The 20,307-nt window shown below is 38.2% G+C and overlaps 1 protein-coding gene across 1 annotated transcript in view; it reads right to left on the bottom strand.

Moving 5' to 3' along the window:
• Position 1: 1 nt before the first annotated feature.
• The window catches only part of LOC129258613 (mediator of RNA polymerase II transcription subunit 1-like), a 39,031-nt gene continuing 18,725 nt past the window's right edge, over positions 2 to 20,307 (bottom strand). Inside the window, exons 12-16 of the mRNA XM_064097429.1 lie at positions 13,106 to 13,245; positions 11,876 to 12,074; positions 11,106 to 11,201; positions 10,235 to 10,422; positions 2 to 9,931 (exon numbers count right to left, since the gene is read on the bottom strand). Coding sequence (XP_063953499.1) covers positions 4,382 to 9,931; positions 10,235 to 10,422; positions 11,106 to 11,201; positions 11,876 to 12,074; positions 13,106 to 13,245 — 6,173 coding nt within the window. The 3' untranslated portion in view covers positions 2 to 4,381. The remainder of the gene's footprint in view (positions 9,932 to 10,234; positions 10,423 to 11,105; positions 11,202 to 11,875; positions 12,075 to 13,105; positions 13,246 to 20,307) is intronic.

Consider the following 20,307-nt stretch of genomic DNA (forward strand, 5'->3'; position numbering starts at 1 on the left):
ATTCTCTTGTCCACACTTTATTTTTGCTGTATATTTTTGTACATGTATAATATTAGCATGCATATCATTATACATGTACTTGTAAATAACAAAAAGCCCAGTGCAGAAACAAATGTTTACAGTTCATGATCAAAAACTCCTCACAAATACAATATAAATTCAATTTATAGAAAAAAAATAACGATGCATACAGTTATTTTTTACATGTAAATTTACCATTTCTTCACTTGGGTACAACAGTGCAAGAAGATCAAATTCAGCCTTCACCCAAAGGCTCAACACATCACATTCAGCACATGTACAAGTATATTACATGTAATTCAAATAACCCTTTTCAAATTTACTTTATCTGCTAAGATTTCTACATGTTTAATCATGCACCTAATATTTACACATTTTCAAAATAAATACATAATGTATATGTAAACTGACATTTAATAAAAAAAAAAAAGGCTAAACAATTTATGTCCAAAAAGCTCAAATTGTAACCAGATGTGTTGCTCCTACATATTACAGAAAATAAATTCCAAACAAGCAATTTTCTGTGATTTCATCATATCTGCACCTACAGGACACAGACAGCATATTATAATAATGCAATACCAAATTATAGGCCATGTCCACCCCAACAGAGGAGGATGAAACAATTGTCCCCAGTGCTGAAAAATTGTATTGCAATGGAGTTAAAATTAACTTTGGCTTCATTTCACATATATATAACAGTCACATGCACAATTCAATTAGGTCACCAACTCGCTGATTTTGCATTGTATTATTTTTACATGAAACATCAGCCTCCCCCCATACTGTAAAATATGGTTTTGACTCCAACTTGATCATATGGAAATGCCATTATTGACTGCTAGTTCATGGAATATGGGAAATATCTACTTTCTTGTTCCATATTTCATAAGGCTGGAGATCCGTATTTCTTAAGAACAAGCAGGATGTAATGATTTTATCTCTTTAAGTGTACCCTAGGCCTTATATTATTGTAGAATAAGGGGAAATCAAGTCAATAAGTTCTTCAAAACTGCACTTTGTGAGCATATCTTGAAATGAATGATTCATGGCACAGTACAAAGAAAGCACACTTTGCCATTAAAATTCAATTGATGCGCAAATAGTAGTGGGCATCGCGATACTTGAATACGCATGTAATGTGGTCTTATATTACATAGTTGAAATCAGCACTGGGCATGCATGTAACAATGAAAACATCAACATTACAATAGCTAAACATCAAACAGGTTATACAGCTACCTGTTCGATTTTTGTGACCAAGTAAACTAGGTAAATACTGGTTTGTCTCACTAACAAATCAACCAATCAGATTACAGAATTCTAGAAAGAAATAGCCCACTAAGAGATAATGTGTGTCTTCGATTGCTCTCCCATTGCACACATTCCTTGCTTGGCATAGATATGTTTTGTGAAATAAAGCACAAAAAATACATAGTTAGGGAGACTTAAAGAAAATAACAGTTGTGGTAACAATATGAAAATGGGTTTGAACGAAATCCAATTAAATTATCACCCAAGTGTTTGGATGTATAAATAACAATATGTGCCAAATGTCTCTGGAAGAAAATGCATCATTGCTGAGAAATGAGCAAAATAAGCACAGAATTCCATGTCGGGTATTTTTCCAAGCAGTATTAATACACTATCCCACATATGGTTTTCTGTGTTAGAGATTATCAGAATTATTAGTTTTGAGCTAAGATTTCATGATTTCACAAATATAAGTTTACATTAATGTACCAGATCTAGATATATGATAATATGGTGACAATTAACCTTGATTTAAAAGACTTTCTCATGAAATAATTGTTTGCTGCAAATACGTTCTTTTACCTTTAACATTTTAACCAAAATATTTTGCCAATCAGCATTCAAAAATATGTCAAGTCTGAATTTTTTGTTGATTATTATGACAAAATGAGTTGCTTTTATATTTTGTTAGTTACATGTACGATGAAGAACTTTGCAATGTTTAAAGGCGACCGCACACCTTACGATTGGTCTGCGACCCGATTTCAGAATAAAATGTGATAGAATTTGATGCTAATATTGAGACTTGGATTATCTTACTGTGTAATGTTCTAAATCATCGTACGAATTCCTATGTTCAAATCTGTGACTATGCTCTCATCCTTATTAGAATAAAAGCAAATTTAATATCTAGTCGTAATGACGTCATAGCGGTCGTACGATTGGCTACGATTTGAAACTTATTTTGCCTTTACTCCAAAATAAAGGCTTGCAATCTTTCAAAATGGTTATATTAGTATTCTTTCAATTAATTTAACCTCAAATAAAATGATATGTTCCATTCACATTTTCAGAAAATTTGCAAAATGCGATTTTTTCCAAAATCGGATCGCGAACAGTCATAAGGTGTGCGGTGGCCTTAATATTGAATTATGATAAAACTTTTTTTAGGTACAGTGAATGTTCACGAATGAATGATTTTCCTGAAGGCTTTATCATAATTATTTTCCTAATAAAAGGTACATGTAACAGACCGTACAAGCTGGTGCTTTGATATCACATCCACAGATTCAACATATCAAGATTCAATGTGTAATAGGCAAATTCATGTGAAGAGCTCCTGATAGGTAATGCACTATACAACTTTTGTTAACACCTGTGAGGTGCCTCATGATTAAGAAAATCTAGCTCAGCTGGTATTTCAGGATTCTGATTAAATGGAAATACCACTGACAAACATCTGGGTCCCGTTTCATAAAGCTTGTTATAATACCTAATTGCAATAACAGTTTCAATCTACTGAAATCCTGCAATTTGATTGGTCGATTCAAAATGTGTCACAGAAATGTTGCACTTGTTACTGTAACAAGTCTTTAAGAAAAGGGACCCTGATCTGCTTCTCAGATGAAATTAAATGGATTACTTAACAAATCCACTTATTTGTCAATGAGGATGCCAACCTCATAAGAAGAATTCAGTCATGTCAGGGTTTAAAAAAATGTATTTTGGGTGGTAAACAGTATCTTTTACTTCTTTGCGATAGACGTTTGTAAAATGCAAATTTTGGGGGAATAATAAAAAATATATTGGAAAAAAAAATATTATTTGCATTTCTGTTCTTCTATCTGCCTATAGTCATTAAAGTAATTCAAAAAAAAAAAATTCCCTTAATCAAGAGTCAGAATAAAAGATTATTCTATTGGGTAATTCTGTATGCACATCCAACCACTTGTATGCAAGACCTTCCTGGAATGATTCATCTCCACTTTATTCTTTAATGATGAAGAAGTGAAATGATCTCAAATCATCATGACTTGGGTAATTAATGAAGTGGAATTAAAGTTGAGAAAAATTGAGGATCTGATGGACAAAATGGATGAATATTGTGAAAATATCCTGCTTTCAAGTGAATCCTAAAAAAAAAAATCAGTCTTACAGATAGACCAAACACTAATATACACTGCATATTGGAAGAAATTTCTACACATCCCATGCTTATCTGTTTACAGAAATAATAGAATTATATGATAACAAAGTAAAAACCCAGGAAGAAAAAGACACTTTTGATTGTTTGTTGAATATTACTGGGGTCCGTTTCAAGAAAGTTGTCAGCACTGACAAGTGGTCTTTCTCCGACAGTTACCATAGAGACAGTCAGAGGCCAGTGCTCCTTAGCCAATAAAAACCAAGGATTTCACTGAAATATTCAGCACTGACCATTTAGTCAACTTTGATGAAACACCCCCCAGGTATGTCAGGTTAAGCAATAAATGCTAATCAATGATCGTTACAAGACCTTCAATATATGCTTAATCAGTTTCCAACATTGAAGGCAGGTTTCATAGGAAAAACAAAATTGAATGTGATTTGAGATTCATAATCAATTTACCTTTATAGTTAATTTGCTGTAATCTTCCTGATTGAATATGAGATAAACAATACAACCATCAAATCATCTATGCGGCACAATGCTTGTAGACTTGTGACAGACGTCACACTGTTTGTAAACTCACATACAATCTTGAATTCAAATGATAGAAATATTGCAATCCAAATGTGTGCCGAAATAAATTCAGAAATATATTTGTGCTATAAAGCAATGCTATAAAATGTCTACCTCTCTGTTTCAAAGTTCAGATGAGAAGGTGTAATGCTCTCAAATTATCTTTGCTGGAGCAATTGCAACATGGAGTAAAAATTGAGAAAAACAAGGGTCAGTTTTACAAAAAGTTTGATATTTTATGAAAATGCTCTAAAATTGATTTTATTCTAAATACTTGTGAATTATTTGGCACTTCATATTTTATTCTTTCATAAAGTCATACGTAACTTTACAAACATTGTGATAAACTATCTCACTTGCCAAATGCGAGGAACTGATAAGATTCTAAACATCATCTGTCTGAATACAACTGGTGAGTGCTTCATCCATCAAATCATCATCTATCCTACAAGGACTTCTGCTGATACTATCTGAACCAATACTCTTCACTGAGGCAGGAGATCTTCCTATTCCCAAAGGTGATTGGGCAAGCTGTCCTAGAGGAGAGTGTGCTACAGCACTTCTGGGCGATGTAGATCCACCCTCTGTCTGGGTATTGCTGTTCCTGCTATCCGGCCTAGGGGAGCGTTGAGGTTTCTGCTGCAAACTGCTTCTGGGAGACTGAGGCATGTCAATGATCATGCCAAATTCATCATCGCTCTCAACTGGGCTGTAGGGTGTTGGAAGTGCACACACTTTCTTTGGAGGTGGGGGCTGACTACCTATTGGTGTTGCTGATCGCTTAGTTGTGGCCTTCGGACTTAAAGCACTTCCTGGGCTGGGGACACCGCTGGCAGATGGAAGCGGGCTTGGTGCTTTGGGTGAGTAAGCAATTACTGGTTTGGGAGAGCTGGCAGGTTTCATCAAAGGTCTGGGACTCACTACAGAGGACTTTGGACTTGGTACCATAGCGGGACTTGGCACCTTGAAGTCAATTCCTTGAGGTTTTGCTGTAGATACTTTAGTCACCTCTTCAGAAACTTCTTGTTTGTCTATTCCCTTAACCTCTGGTACAATGTTCTTGGAATCAGACTTTCTTGGTTCATCTGCTTTCAATTTCTCTTTATCACACTGTGAAACAGATTTGATCAGTGGAGGAGTGACTTTCGGCTTTTGGACTGGCTCAGAGAGCTTTTGTTCAGATCTAATTGATGTTTTTCCATCCTGGCTTCCACTACTGAATGTAGGCTTCGAGTCTTTGGATACAGTTCTCGCGACAGCCGCTTTCGGAGACTTTGAATAGTCACCATCTTTGTCTTTACTTGGCCCATGGGAGTCCTTTCTTGCCCTTGGTTCTGTTGGTTTGGATTCTGGTTTCTTAGAAACGGCAGATGGCATCTTGGAGCTACCACTGTCAGAAATTCCTTTAAAATCTGGGCGCTGACTGCTCTGCTGAGATTGTGAGCTTGTTTCTTTCCCATTGTTTGGTTTAGTCTTCATCAACAAACTTTGATCTGCTTTCAATGGCTTCGGTATAGGAGCGACTGGCTTGCTATCAGGCTTTGTTGTATCTGTTGTCTTTGGTGTTACAGATGATGGTTTCCTGGTTGAGTCTTGAGTTGGTTTGTTAGATGACACAGTCTGATGTTTGACTGACGGAGAAGGGACGCGAACCTGGGATGAACCAGCTTGCCCTTTACTGATACTTGATGCAGAAGATCCTTGCCCAGAAACAGTAGAATGTGACACAAGATCTGAGTGCATGGCAAGTTGCACCTTGGTAACTTTTTGTTGTCCCTTCTCTGGTGACTGGTAAGTTGACAAGGAGTGGCTGAGAATGATTGGTCTGGTTCGTTGAACAGGGGATGCCCCAGGCCTTGGTTTAACAGGGCTACTCATGGATGTCGGAGTTGAACTACTGCTGCTTAATGGCGACGGTTTGCTTTGTTTCAGGGATATATTTTTCCCTGTTGGACTGTTTGATCTTTTCTGAGAGCCAGTCAAGGGTGGGGTGCTTACTTTAGGAGGGCGAGACTGAGACAGAGGCTTCGGAGATGATCTACCCTTGACTGAACTGGATCCTTGGCTGGCTGTAGCTGGATTGGGAGTCAATGCACTTGGTTTACTGCTCATTGATGGTGACGGTTGACGGGAAGGTAACTGATTGCCAGCAGATGATACTTTCGGAATTGTTGTTTTGGAACTGTCCAATTTCGTCAGAGGGATTGTAACAGTTTTGGTCTCCTTACTTGTAGGATAATCAGCTTTGGAACTAGCAACAGAATTGTCTTCTTTAGATGCTTGAGATTTATTGGTTCCAGTCTCTTCAGTCTGATCAGAGTCTTTAGTTTCCTTCTCTGGTGCATCCATGGTGTTCTCATCACTATTTCCTGATGTACCAGATCCAATCGCACTGAAGAGCCCTTTTCTTTCAACTTTTTCAGTCTTTTCAACCTTCTCAACTTTATCTGTCTTTTCAACCTTTTCATTTTTCTCCTTTATCTTATCAATGATGCCCATGAGTGAGAATTTTCTGTTTCCACGCATACCAGACTTTGGAGTTGCCAGCTTAGCAGAGTTTGGTCCTGCACTATTGGGTGTGCCAACAGATGATGGCGTCGGAGGCGATGTTACTGACGGTGCTGGCACCTTAACATTTGTAGGAATCACAAGAGGCGGTGGTCTATTTGAAAGAGTTGAACTTGTCTTAGTCCCTGTCACAGCAGGTGATGACTTCGACAAAGGAGCCAGGTCCATTGGTGGGGGTGTGACTGACTTGGAAACGGGTAAAGTAGTTGCAGTAGCACAAGAAGTAATTGGGCTGGATGTGGTAATTGGTGCAGAAGTTGGAACTGAAGAAGTAGTTGTTGTTATGCTAGAGGATGTAGAACTTGTGGTTGCTGTAGATACCAAGTGGACTGTTGATGAGCTGGAGGATACAACTGTAGAAACAGGAGAACTTGAAATGACTTTTGTATTTGAACTTGAACTTGTGCTGCTTGAAGGTGTTGTAGTACTTGAACTTGTTGCAAGCGATGAAGTCTTAATAGAAGAAGTGACAGTGGTGGCTTGACTGCTTGATAATTTACTTGATGCTGATAAGGATATAGGATTTGTTGGTAGTTTTGATGTTATCCCAGCTGAAGTTTTTGGTACAGGGCTCACTGTACCAGATGGCTTAACTTGTGAGCTCATTGTCTTTGTAACTCCAGTTGTTGGACTTGATACCATTTTGCTGGTAGCTTGAACAGCTCCCACACTTGCCTTGCAGGAATTAAGGCTTTGTATTGGTGTTGACAATGATTTTGAGAGAATATTTGGTCCTGTTTTTCGAATACCCTGGCCTACTGTCACTGGGGATCTGTTGCCACTTGAAAATGGTTTCCCTTGTCTCATTGTACCATCTGATTTCCTTCCTGATGGGTTAACTGTGCCAAAACGCTGTGTTGATACCAACTTTTTGGTAGATCCCACTTTTGATGGATCTCCTTTACCCCACGCAGACTTCTTTGGAGAAGATGACATTAAAGTTTTATTTGAAGGTGAAGGACTGCCAGCAGTCTTTGGAGTAGTGAGGGTCTTGGTGTTTGGCAACTGTTTACCCTCTGATGTTTGCTTACTGATTTTTGGAATGCGAGGCATATTTGCCAACTTTGGAAAGAAATCAGCTATAGGTGACTTTGGAACAGGACTTGGTTTCTGGCCACCTTCAGTCGGTCGAATTTTCTTCATGTGCTCATTCTTTAACTTTGGCACATGTGTCATGGGAGATAATTTAGTGATTCCCGTTTGTTTTACAGATGAGTGCTCAGATTTGACAACAGTTATGTCATGGCTGCCTTTAGATAGCTCTTGAGACATTACTTTGTTGGTGTGCTCTTCATGTCTGTGAGATGTTGGAACGTCCTTCTGAGGTTTTGGCAAACTCTCCTCTTTCACAAGCTTTGGTTCTTTGGGGATTTCAGTTTTAATTACAGGTGGCTCCGTCTTGGCAGATTTGACGATGGTCTCTACTTTCTCGGGTTGTTCAACCCTATGTTCTGACTTCACAGGAGGTTTCTCTTCTTTGGTTTCCCTTGCAACAGGATTTGGAGATGGAGTAGCGGAATCTCCACTTGTCATAGCTCTGATCTTGATTTTGGGAGCAGGACCTGGGTCTTTTGCCTTCACTTTTTGGTCTCTGTCAGGCTTGTGACGAATGGTTTTGAATGTCATTTTAAGTGGTTCCTCTTCATTGACAGCCATGGTTATGCTGGAATACTGTGCAACATCTTGACATGGTTCTGGGGAGGACTCACTACTGTATTCTGGCAGCCTTCTTTCTTTCCTGAGTCTTCCTGGTCTCCTAAGCTTCTTGGTCTTTGGAGCATCTGAATCAGAAAATCCTCCAGTATCCTTCAACCCCTTGCGTCCACGTTTCTTAGATTGTTTTGGCTTTTCAGACTGAAATGCAAGACTGGACTCAATGAAGTTCTTGGGTTTGCCTTTGGACACTGGAACCCTTGGACGAGTTGCTGGCAATGACTGTGACAGGTTGGTAACACTTTGCATATTAGGCCCAGGTCGCCCTCTTTGAGCTGTGTGTATAGCTGGGATACTCATGCTCTTTGCAAGGTTAGCTACAGTCAGATCAAGTGCTCCTGCACCCATTTTCATGTCTGTCCTTGTTTCAAGCCCAGCTTGGATGGCTGTAGAGAGTGGCCCTGGTGTCAAGGTTGAAAGAGAAACTGGATGAGGCAAGTCTGTAGAAGTTCGCTGTGGGTCATCAAAGTCTGAGCCTGTCGGAATACCCATACGGGCTATAGCTGAACTAACACTTGGTAAGCCACCAAAATCATCATCATTGTCAAACCCTGCAGCATCTTCATTAATGTCAAGAGAACCATATTGTGATCTAAAGCTGGATTGTCTATTCATTTCAGGAGAAATGTTTGACCGGGGAGGATCTGGCAACAAGTCTTCATGAAACATGTTCTTTGAATTTTGTGAGAATATGTCAGAGTCCATACTTGTTCTGGAGTGCAATGGATCACTCTTCACCCCAGCAGGTAGCTCATCCATAGATGGATGTTCTGGTGTACTCAAAGTACTGTGGGACATTGTCCTGGGGGGAGCAAAAGTGGGAGTTGTTGGAACTGATGGAGTGCTTGGAGTCTTGGGGCTCTGACGAGGACCGACACTAGATTGAGAGCTGGTACTGTCTAATCGACAAGGTCGACCTCGCTTGGGTTTAGCAACCGGTATGATAGGGGCCTCAATCTCTGATAGAAGGGCTGAGAGCTCCCCTGTGTGCACTGCTTTGGGTGGGTCCATTGCATGGCTTCCCAATTTGTGAGGCTCTGAGAGTCTGTGATGAAGTCCTGGTGGGCGATGAGCATGGATATCATCAAAATCATGTTCCTCTTCACTCTGCTGTCGCTTTGGTGACTTGTCCACACTGACTGATCTTCCACGTTTTCCCCTGCGTATCATCCTTCCCATCGAGCCAACAGGTTGAGCAATGGCTGCTACAGGAGTAAGAGTATTCTGTTCCTGCAGAAGATTCATCAGCATTGGGTTCTTGTGAGGCTTTGGTCCGGATGCCAGAGGTGGTGACGACATAGGTGATGGGGACGGAGGTGGAATGGATAGAGAGGATGTGCTGACTGCAAGAGCCGCATGCTGTAGGAGACTTGCCAACATGGGATTCTGTGCCACCTTGGTGGGTTTATCTCCATGGATATCGAACCCCTCTCCATGAGGCAAGATGGCTGACATGGTGGTGGTAAGATCACTCAGGATACTATGTGATTGGAGTTGGTGTGAATAAGATGATTGGTGTGGGCGATGACTTGGAAAGAAAGTAGTTCCATGGCCACCACCACCTCCAAGGCCACTATGACGATGAATACCACTCATAGGATCAAAAACGGAACCTCCTGATGGACCAGAAGATGGAGCTGGTGGTAGGCTCAGCTGTATAAAATAGACAAGACAAATACCATTTGTAGCATATATCCAATCCAGTTCTAAAGGAGGACACCAACCTCATTTGGCAATTCAAACTGCTCATACAAGCGACTTTAACTTAGTGGTCTACAAGTAATCATGACATGAATTCCTTACATTACATTCTCTACTAATGTTTTCATGCAATGATAAAAAAAGAATTGTAACAATTAGTATTACTAAGATAAAAAAAGAAGTTATTATTAATCATGAATAAGCAAGAAGGTCTGGAAAACATTCGTACTAGTTTTACTTGTTCATGATACTTACCGATTTCTTGGATTCATGCGTCTCCAGCCACTGCTCTGCTTTTTTCATGATGGCTCTCATGGTGATAGGAATGGAGAGACACTTCTGAAGCACCTTGGTTGCATAATCATCAGAACAGAAAGCTTCCTCACCAGGACCACTATGAAGCTTGGCTTTGACTGCTGATTGGTCAGTCAGGTCTAACTCCACTGTAAATGTACAATAAACAAAGATACCCTAAGAAATTGCTTAAACTTTATTATTATGAATCTAATATTTAAACTGTAAATATTCAACATTATTCTAATATATAAAAATGGAAATGCTAACAATCAAAAGCAAATAAACATTTTGCTCATCTGATTCGCAGAAATAGTCATGCTAAATCTTATGTGTAACACTCAAATGCAGGTATTGTGCAATGCCTACAGATTGTTGCAAAGTCATCTTCTCGTCAATTACATGTTAAGTGGAATAGTTTCCCAAACTCCCCCCCCCCCCCAAACAAAAAAAAAGGGAACACATATGGGGGGATTAGCATGAATTGTGCTAATGAATATAAAACAGCTGATTATCAGCTGTAAGTATCAGCTTATATTTTTGTGGTCTGCATTTTAATTGCAAATCTGTTACATTATGGGGATGATCAGCGGAAACAAGAGTATAGATCCCCTTTTCAATGGCTCTTCCTCTTTAGTATGCTTTCCTCTAAAATACTAGAAAGTATGATAAATATGACATGAATTTCAAATAAAAGGGATAGCGATTGTGCAATGAATAACTTAGTCTAAATTCTAGTTCAGTCTGGGATTTGAAATATGACCTCATGACCATGAAATCCAGTAATCAGATCAAGCTCTTCAACATACAGAGATAAGAGAAATGTGCTCACCACATGCAACTCCTTCCCTGGCTGGGTGTTCAAAGGTGACTGTGAGCTTCTGGTTGGTGTAGGGAGTTACTTCAAATAGCACACATTCAGCTGGATCTTAGGAACAAGAAAAGGGCAATAAACAAGTTTAACTAAACAATTATCACTGATTGCCCTCAATTTTCTGAGCTACAAATGCAGAAATCTCCAATTATTTGACCAATACGGTGCATTAGTTAGCTAACAATATCATGTCTTTGGCCTCACCACATGCAGAATTTCAGTTTTTCTCGGTCTTCTTTGTATTGTCCTTGAATCCTTGGACGATCTACAGCCATTAAGAGTTGAAACCCCGATTAGAGCCTTAGCTAAACAAGGCTTAATTTTTTTGTATGTGCCTAAGCATGGGTTTTCTACACAATTGTCATGATTGCTGTCAATTGAATGAGCTTGAGGTGATAGCAATTCTTAATCATTCATGAAGAAGGGGAACGGGCAAGTGGTCATTCACACATTGTTTACAATTATATTTCAGACTCCTTACCATAAAAAGCAGCGACCAATAGCAAACCTTTGAACATCCAATCAAGATCATTCATGAATTGTAAAATGTGTTTTAAAAAAATCAGTTACAGAGCACAGGGCTCTGTCTTACAAATTGCAATTGATTCAAATCAAACACATAAAGCAATTAACTACCCAGATTTAGATGAAATACAATTTGAATCACATTTGTATATCTCACAGCCCTTTGTAAGACAGAGCCAAACAATTGTGAAGGAGATACTCACCTTCGCCTTCTTTGTCCCTGACACAGCTGGCAATGAGAGTATTATAGACAGCCTGTTGTCTGAGAAGTGAGATGATCTTCACTACCGTGTTAGGTGCTGTGAAGGTGATCTTAGAGAGCAAGGCGCCTTGCATGTCTCTCAGATCATTAGGGTTGGTGCCATCATTGATGATATATGAGTGATGCTGATCAGGAAGTTCCTGTACAAATCAAGATATACAAAGATTTCAATCTCAGGTTAATTGATAATTAACTGTAAGACAAAGTAGAATGGATAACATGGATGTAAACACTTGGAATTTCTTTCAATTCTCCAAAACAATCTTTAGCTCAAGACCCAGAACTAATGCTAGACATAAAAGGTGGTTTCCTTACTATTTCATCAGGGAATAAGATCAGCTTAAACAAGCATTTTATTCAAACAACTGTTAATTGATAATAAACTGTAAGACAAAGTTGAATGGATAAAATGGATGTAAACACTTGGAATTTCTTACAATTCTCCAAAACCATCTTTAGCTCAAGACCCAGAACTAATGCTAGACATAAAAGGTGGTTTCCTTACTATTTAATCAGGAAACAAGACCAGATTAAACAAGCATTTTATTCAAACAAATATCATTTGCGATGATTCATCTACTTCCTTCAATGTTCATTTTTTTTAAATCAAAAGGTGCACAAAGACTACACAAAATTCAAATCTCACTCATGTCAAATATGTAACCAAATTTCATAGTAAACTTGTTTCTATATACTTTTCTTTATTACAGATTAAACTAATCTGTACTTAGTGGGCAAAAGGCACTCTATAAAAGTGATTACTACGGCTGTAATTGGTATATGCAATTTAAATACCACTCAATCTTGGGTGAAGTTACACCAGGAAGTTTTGGAGTACTCTTCTCTACTCTTAAGCACAACATAAAAGCTTTTCTTGTGAAGACCTAACAATAAGATTTGTTCTAACTTAAATTTTGTTCGGAGAAGCCAATACTTGCACCCGAAAAAGCCCATGGTGAAGGGGTGAAGAATCCACCTCTCGGGCATTTGGTTGCTCGCATCTACTTTCCAGTCTTGCAAAATCGTTTGAGACAAAAATAGCACCATCTGGGCAAATAGCTCCCATGTCATGCACTATTTGCGGTATTTAAATATAGAACGAAAGTCCAACCATGTTCCAATAAAATCTGCAATTAGTTACTAAAAAAAAACAGCAAAAAAGATGGCTTACCACAATGTAGTTTTTTGTTTTATTTTGACGGCCATCTTTCGTCTGATTTTGAAGGAATGTGACAGGGTCCAGGGTGAATCTACAGATGAGTGTATTGAGAGGTGTAGCAGCAGTGGGATCAGCATACTGTGTAGAAACACCTGTCACACCAAAAGAGAATGGAGACATTCTTATGCCCAAAATGACGGAACTATCATCAGGCCTACAGCATAATCTTTTAAAGACTATAAGACTTTTAAAGACTATAACTCAGGAGAGATGAATGTTATATTAGGGATGATTTCATACATTTCAGCAATATGAATTTTATATCTAAGAGCTCTTCTTGTAGAAATTTGACCTTGCTATCCACCGACAATCAAACCAAGTTGATGTGCTATGGCTATTTGACAAGATCTTAATCCTTATTACCAGTCCTTAAGAAAAGGCCTAAAGAGCTGTCACTTTATTTAATTGTATTACTATCATCTCAGAGAGGAACAAAAACAATTTGCACTCTTGTTTACCTTATTAAGAGTATTCACGCTTAACAGCCACATAATATAACCACCAAAAATCGAGAGAAAGAAAATGTAACATATGTATATCATTCATGAGATCACTGTTTTTCCTGCAGGTGTCTTTTAATATCACTAGAATACACTTTTTCTTTGATAGATTTATATTTGCCTTACTTAAACATTATGTACTATTTAATGGCTTGAAAAAAAAACAGCCATGCAAAGTAAATGACCAAACACTGTAAAATTGAAAATTGCTAAACAGGTATTAAGATACATGTTTAGGGAATGCATCCATATTGTATTGGCAGCGTGCACCCGGCGAGCGTACGCCTGCACACTCTAAGACGGGATAATAGCGTCGGCCAGCGGCAGCTAGCTGCGATAATTAAAGCACAATAGAACTCACATCCGCTCTCGCAGCTCCCCCTGTGCCTGCTGCCGCTCGCTGCCATACTTTATAATCCATTGGATTAGAGATTTAATCCCCAGCTCGCTGTATCTAGCGGCAGCTCGCTGCCGCTAGCTGCGCTGTAGATATCTCAAGCGCTGCCGCTGCTCCCCATTTCTATCAAAATTCGCAAAGGCAATCTCACGTACCCCGCGCCAGCCACGACTAGCCTTCAATAATTCCGCGGCTCGCTCTGGAAGAGTTAACATATACGTCGTGGTGCCTGTACTAGCTAGTTCCACTTGTCGTGCTGTTTTACTTCGATTTATTATTTTTATAAGCATGATAATGAAAGGCGTTCCTCTTTTATGTTCCTAGCAAAGCATGCATGCAAGCACGCTCTATATTGGAAACGACTACAGCTAGCTAGTATATGCTCGGCCGCATCGTGTCGCATGGCGACCGAGTACAGATCAACAACCACGTGCGCACGATGTGATTATGACAACAATTCTCGATCTCGATATTAAAGTCGCGATGGTTCTTGATAGTTTCCGTTGTCAACGAACTGAACTGAAAATTAACACTATCGATAGAAATACTGCCGATTTCGAAAATGTTGCAGCTTGTGAATTGAGATTGACACAGAAGATTCACACATGAAAAATAAGTTGAATTAATGACTTTTTTAACGTATGATTTTGGGGCCGGATACTGATGGATAATGCATTACACGCCTATTTTATCCCGTTTTATCCGAACGTCAACATTGCTTCTTAGCACTGACAACAAAAATATTAATTCTTGAGCATGAAAATCAAGAAGCGCAAGACCAACCGTTCGTTTTAAAAGAATATTAATGATCGAGCAGTTGCACGAATGGTGCCCATGCATAGTTTTTACCTCTATTGAGGCCATAGTTTGAGACATCTTGGTATGAATAGGCCTATATCATCCAACTCGCCGGATAATGTCCACCAAGAGCGTATAAATAGAGTGGTAGGCCTATTCATCTTTGCCATGGGAAGATATTAATATTTTTTAGAGGCCAGATAAAATGAGACAATATGAATATGATGCCCGAATGTAACTAAATTAGGGCGAACTATGATAGCAACGGCAGACTAAGTTTTGGAGAATGATAATGACGCCAAATCATTCAACACGCTAAATCGCAAATCAACAAAATGTCTACTTCTTTTTATTTTGTTTGACATCATGCTGCCTTCCTTTTATGTTATTTTTGTTTTTATGTTTTTGACATTTTGATTTTGTTTCTGACATCATATAATTTGTTTGGGTATATTTGTTTTTTGTTGTTGTAACTTTTGCCGAATTTTTGATATTGTAGGCACTCTTGATTCTTGAAAATTATTGGGAACGCAATCTGCTTCTGTGGGACTTTATTGGAAAAATACGCGAATTGTATTTCTTTCAGGAGAATAAGAGTTTACATTGGGAGGTTTTAATCATATTTATATAATTTATTTCCACTTCAAAACAATTTCGAAAATACGTCTCGAACGATCGTGCATTATAATCTAAGATGTCGAGTACTTTTATTTCAACGTATTTCCCTTTCTGACTTTATTGGAAAGATAAGCGAATAATATTTATTTCAGGATAAATAGTTTATGGTATCTGAAATAAATTCTATATAATTTCCACCTCAAATAATTTTAAAATACGTTCCGATCGTTCATGAGCTGATCTGAGACGTTGAGACCATTATCCAATGTATTTAGAATTTAGATTTCTGACTTAATTGAAAAGAGACGTGAATTGTACTATAGGGTTAGGAGGGTTTTTAGGAGAGAGTTTATTCTAGAAGGTAATTAAATTATTTCAATATAATTTCCAAATCAAAACAATTTTGAAATAATTTCTGTCCCGAACGATTTTCAATTAATCTGAGACGTTTAATTCTTTTTATTCAAACCCTTACCTTTTACCGGACCTAATAAACCGGCCAAAGTCAACGATCAGCACCATTAGCGTACCAAATAAGGGGGGGGGGCAGACTCCCCCCCCTGACGAGTCACAGCACATGCAAGTGACGTATCCCTGCCCCCCCCCCCCCCTGACGAGTCAAAAGTGATACCTGACGGGCCATAAGTGACCCCTCTCCTAATGTGAAGACCTTTTTTTGCTTGTCTTTTTTTTCTGGCGCGAAATGTCATTTACTTGTGGTTCAAGACCTTTTTTGTTTGTCAAAATTTTGGGGCGGACGAATTTGCACCCCCTTTGAAAAATCTAGGTATACGCCACTAATCAGCACTACTATTTATACCTCGGTCACATTTGCTCTACAGCGGCTGTACGGCGAGTCGAAAACAGCCGTTTTAACATTTTTGAACCAGCTGCAAATACATGGTTTGTATTTTAAAAAATGAATAAACGGCTGTTTTTTATTCGCTTTACGGCTGCCGTAGATCAAACGTGACCGAGGTTTAAGTCTCGGCATAAAAATCAGTGCTTCTCAGTATCAAGAATATTCAATACTGTATTTCTAGGCACGGGATTAAATCCGATCAGCCTTTCATCCACCAGTTTCCTATTGTGCGCTAACAATTCCCTAGTGACGCTAAAGACCACACGCAGAGTGGGGGGGAGGGATTGCGGGGGCGTTAAGGGTCAAATGCAAATTATCGCCCATTATCATTAACTTTCAAAGCTAGACAAACGCCGTCTTTTGATCGCTCTGTATCATTTCGAGCAGGAACAATAATAACAAACCGGATATGCGGTTTAGTAGTCCATTTTTTTCTTATTAAGAAACATTGAATGAAGAAAAAGAAAACGCTTGGGATCCACAGATGACATCCCCATACAAAACATCTTACTTATGAAAAAAAGGGAAACTGTATGATACTCATTGTAACTTCCATACTGCAATATTTGATGACCCAGTATCATTTTAGGTCTATTTTTTAAGTTTAGCAACATTTTGTGAATAAATAGGCTAGGGCCTTTATACAAATAATGGGAACTGATAGATGTGACGATCCTTTTTTGTGCGCATGTGGTTATTCAAATGAGGAAACTCTTCACCCTCTATATTTTGTTATGAACATGATGAATGGGTGCTACTGCGTATTTCGCGAACCAATTCCATTAGATTGTTGGATGCATGGAATATCTCTGTCGTTCTTTGATTTTCGCCATCATTTCCGATTGATGTTGTTTTGAGGTGCAAACAATTCAAGATAAATTTCATATATCTTTAGGACTGAATTCATGTTCTTTGAGAACATAAATGACACTTTCCCCGACAATATCGGAAAGACAAATGAAATGGAGTTACAAACATCTCAAATTAATGCACGATCGATCGTGCATGATTTGAAATTTAATTTGAGTGTAAACGATTTAAATAACTGATATTTCCCTAGATGGACGAACCTATGTTTTGTCCGGAAAAAATTAAATTACTAATTTTCCCGACAAAGTCGAAAAGGCATTTTTTAATGGAATAAAAGTCGCAAAATTTCTTATTCTTGATCCAATCCAGCATGAGATGAAAGTATTTCAGTATGGAATATCGAGTTAAAAGATATCCTCTGTCAATAAAAATATATTTGAAGACTTTCGATGTGGAAATAATTGATTTTTGTAGGATTATGAATATCTATATCTTCCAACAATATACGATTGTTGTTCTTGATCCGTCCCGTTATAAAATGATGGTCGACTTCAAGAAAATCGTAGATATACCTATACAGAGTTTCGATCTAGATGATACTTCTAAAAGGTTTCGAATCGGAAAGAGATCCGACCCGACATAAAATGGCGGTATGAAGTTGACAAATATCGAGTTCATAAAGATCTTAAATTATCAAAAATATACTTCTGAAGAGTTTTGGAACGGAAAGAATCTAATTCTCCCTACGCTATAATATCTACATCTTTTAACAAGATGCAACCATTGCTTGTTCTTGTTCCGATATGAAATTAAGTATAAAAAAGTTACTCCTCCCCCTAATCAAAATTACACTGCTGCCGCCCATCCTCCTACCCCGGATGCCGGGCAAGGGGATTTAAAAATATAGTAATGTACATAAAATAATGATCCGCATATATTCATACAATTTGCGTTCAGAATTTTATATTGCTCTAGATGCACATCACAAGGCGGTAAATGAACGTGGACTGAAAAAGGGACGATATGTTCTATTTCCACTCCATGCAGAATCATTGCCATGTTCGTGCCATTTCTAGTTAATTGATGCATACGCAATTGTTGATGATTATTTTACATCTCTAACAATTTTGTCCAAAAAGCGTCACTTTTCTCCTGTATCTAATTTGTCAACAAAGTTAGAGCTGCAATGCTTTTATCCTTTCAACGATAAAATGCGAAGAAACAATATATTTAATTCCCTATAGAAATTAGAGCTATTGTGACAAGTTCGAGCAACTGGCACTTCGTCATTTCACAAAGGAGTGATTAGTCCTCATGATCGAATTCATTGAGCCCGAGCTTCATTGAAAACAGTTGGCATCTCGGTTTTTTTTTGTCTGGACGATCTTTGTGCATTTCTTGGCAAAAATAACTATTACAAGATTTCTTTGAACAGGAGTGAAAGCAGGAAGCCTGACCAGGTTGACGTTATTCCAATAAACCCCAACATGAAACTATGAACAATGAGCACGCAATAAACAGACGAACATTATATTTCAAGTGTTTCGGGTAATTATAATTTTTCAATGTAATTTCAAAAATCGCGAGAGCAAAAGAAAGTGTGAAAACGGAGAAAAGCAAATAGAATGAATTAAAGGATGTTAAAAAAAAACAAATGTAAAAAATAGAACATGAAGATTTAAAGAACGGGATTTTAAAAATAGCGACCAATTCAGCCGACATTATATGTTTTGGGTAGTTGGACATCAAACATGTGGTGGGGGGGGGGACACGTCCTTCCAAAAGTCAGTTAAGCGTAGAGGACACAAAATTGCCATACATGTACCTCCCTGCTCACCCCCACCCTCTCCCCCAACAAATGGAAGCTTTATTTCATTTGATTATTTACGAACGTTCTCACTTGTCAAAACTATCAAAATTGTCAAGGATCTGCCTTATAGAAAATTCAAGCGCACTTCGTGTCGTGTTCTCGTTCTTGCGCCATTTACAAAGGCCAAATGAAATTTGATCTTAGTTATATAGCAATATAATGAGGCATATCTCTTAAAGTAGCTGAAAAGGCGGCAAGGCATTGTGGCCCCGGGTAAATCTAGGAGTTACACTCATAAGTGCCCACATGAGTATGGACTTGGTTTTATACCCCCCCCCCTATTTTTAAGTTTATCTTTCTTTTAATTATGTTAACAATTTGCATAGATTTTGTATCCCCACGCCGATACAAAAGGTAAGTTAGAATCAAAGTAATCTCGCCTTCTAACAAGGTATTCTGTTTGGATGCCTATTGACATTACCGCCCTAAAAAATATAATTGTACATAATAATACCATAGAGCTATATATACTTTGTTGATTTCAACGTGCCCGGGATTTTATAGGTCTAATAAGTTTCGACCCCCCCCCCTTTACATGAATTCGCCGACCAAGGGCAAAAAAGTAGAGACTCCACAGGATGTTCCTTCTTATCCCCTTTTAAGATTAACTGCATGATTAAGAAATACCTAACAAAGGTGCTGTTTAAGTCATTAAAGATCAAAGCGTCATTTTGCTTTCACCATATAATGCGCGGCGAGTTCTTTTCAAAGAAAGTATCCGACTTAGATTATATTGATTAATTATCATTGAAGGGTCATGGGCGTAGCGGACATAAATATTCTGCGAAAGATCCTGCTCTTTTCATTGCGCTTGAGCGTTTTTCATTAAATTGATTAATTGTGTATACATGTACGTGTATGAAAACAGTCATAATGAATTGCGAAGAAGCACTATTATACTCACCTGCTGCGACCAAATTCAATGATTATGTAAAAATGAAATGAAATTACTTGAATACTTTTGCATGAAATATTATGGCATAAAATCACAAATTTTGTAATTTGAACCATCAAATTAATGGCAAGGTGAATTATATCATTCTAAAACAGGAACAAGCGATTATCGTACATTGGTGGAAGAAATAGTTAATTTTTAAGCAGGGTTAATTAGATATATATGAATCCTTCCACCTTGAAACGTACTAGAAGTATTTCTTAGATCGTTTATAAGACAGTTTATGGCTCAATATTTCGCACATTTACACCTTCATTTCGTGTCGGAGCAGAAATAAACAAACAAGCTATAATCGTTCATTGTTGGAAAATACCGTAGATTATTGCAAAAGGCAGTCAGATGCT

The sequence above is a fragment of the Lytechinus pictus genome, chromosome 1 (assembly GCF_037042905.1).
Source record: "Lytechinus pictus isolate F3 Inbred chromosome 1, Lp3.0, whole genome shotgun sequence".
NCBI lineage: Eukaryota > Metazoa > Echinodermata > Echinoidea > Temnopleuroida > Toxopneustidae > Lytechinus > Lytechinus pictus.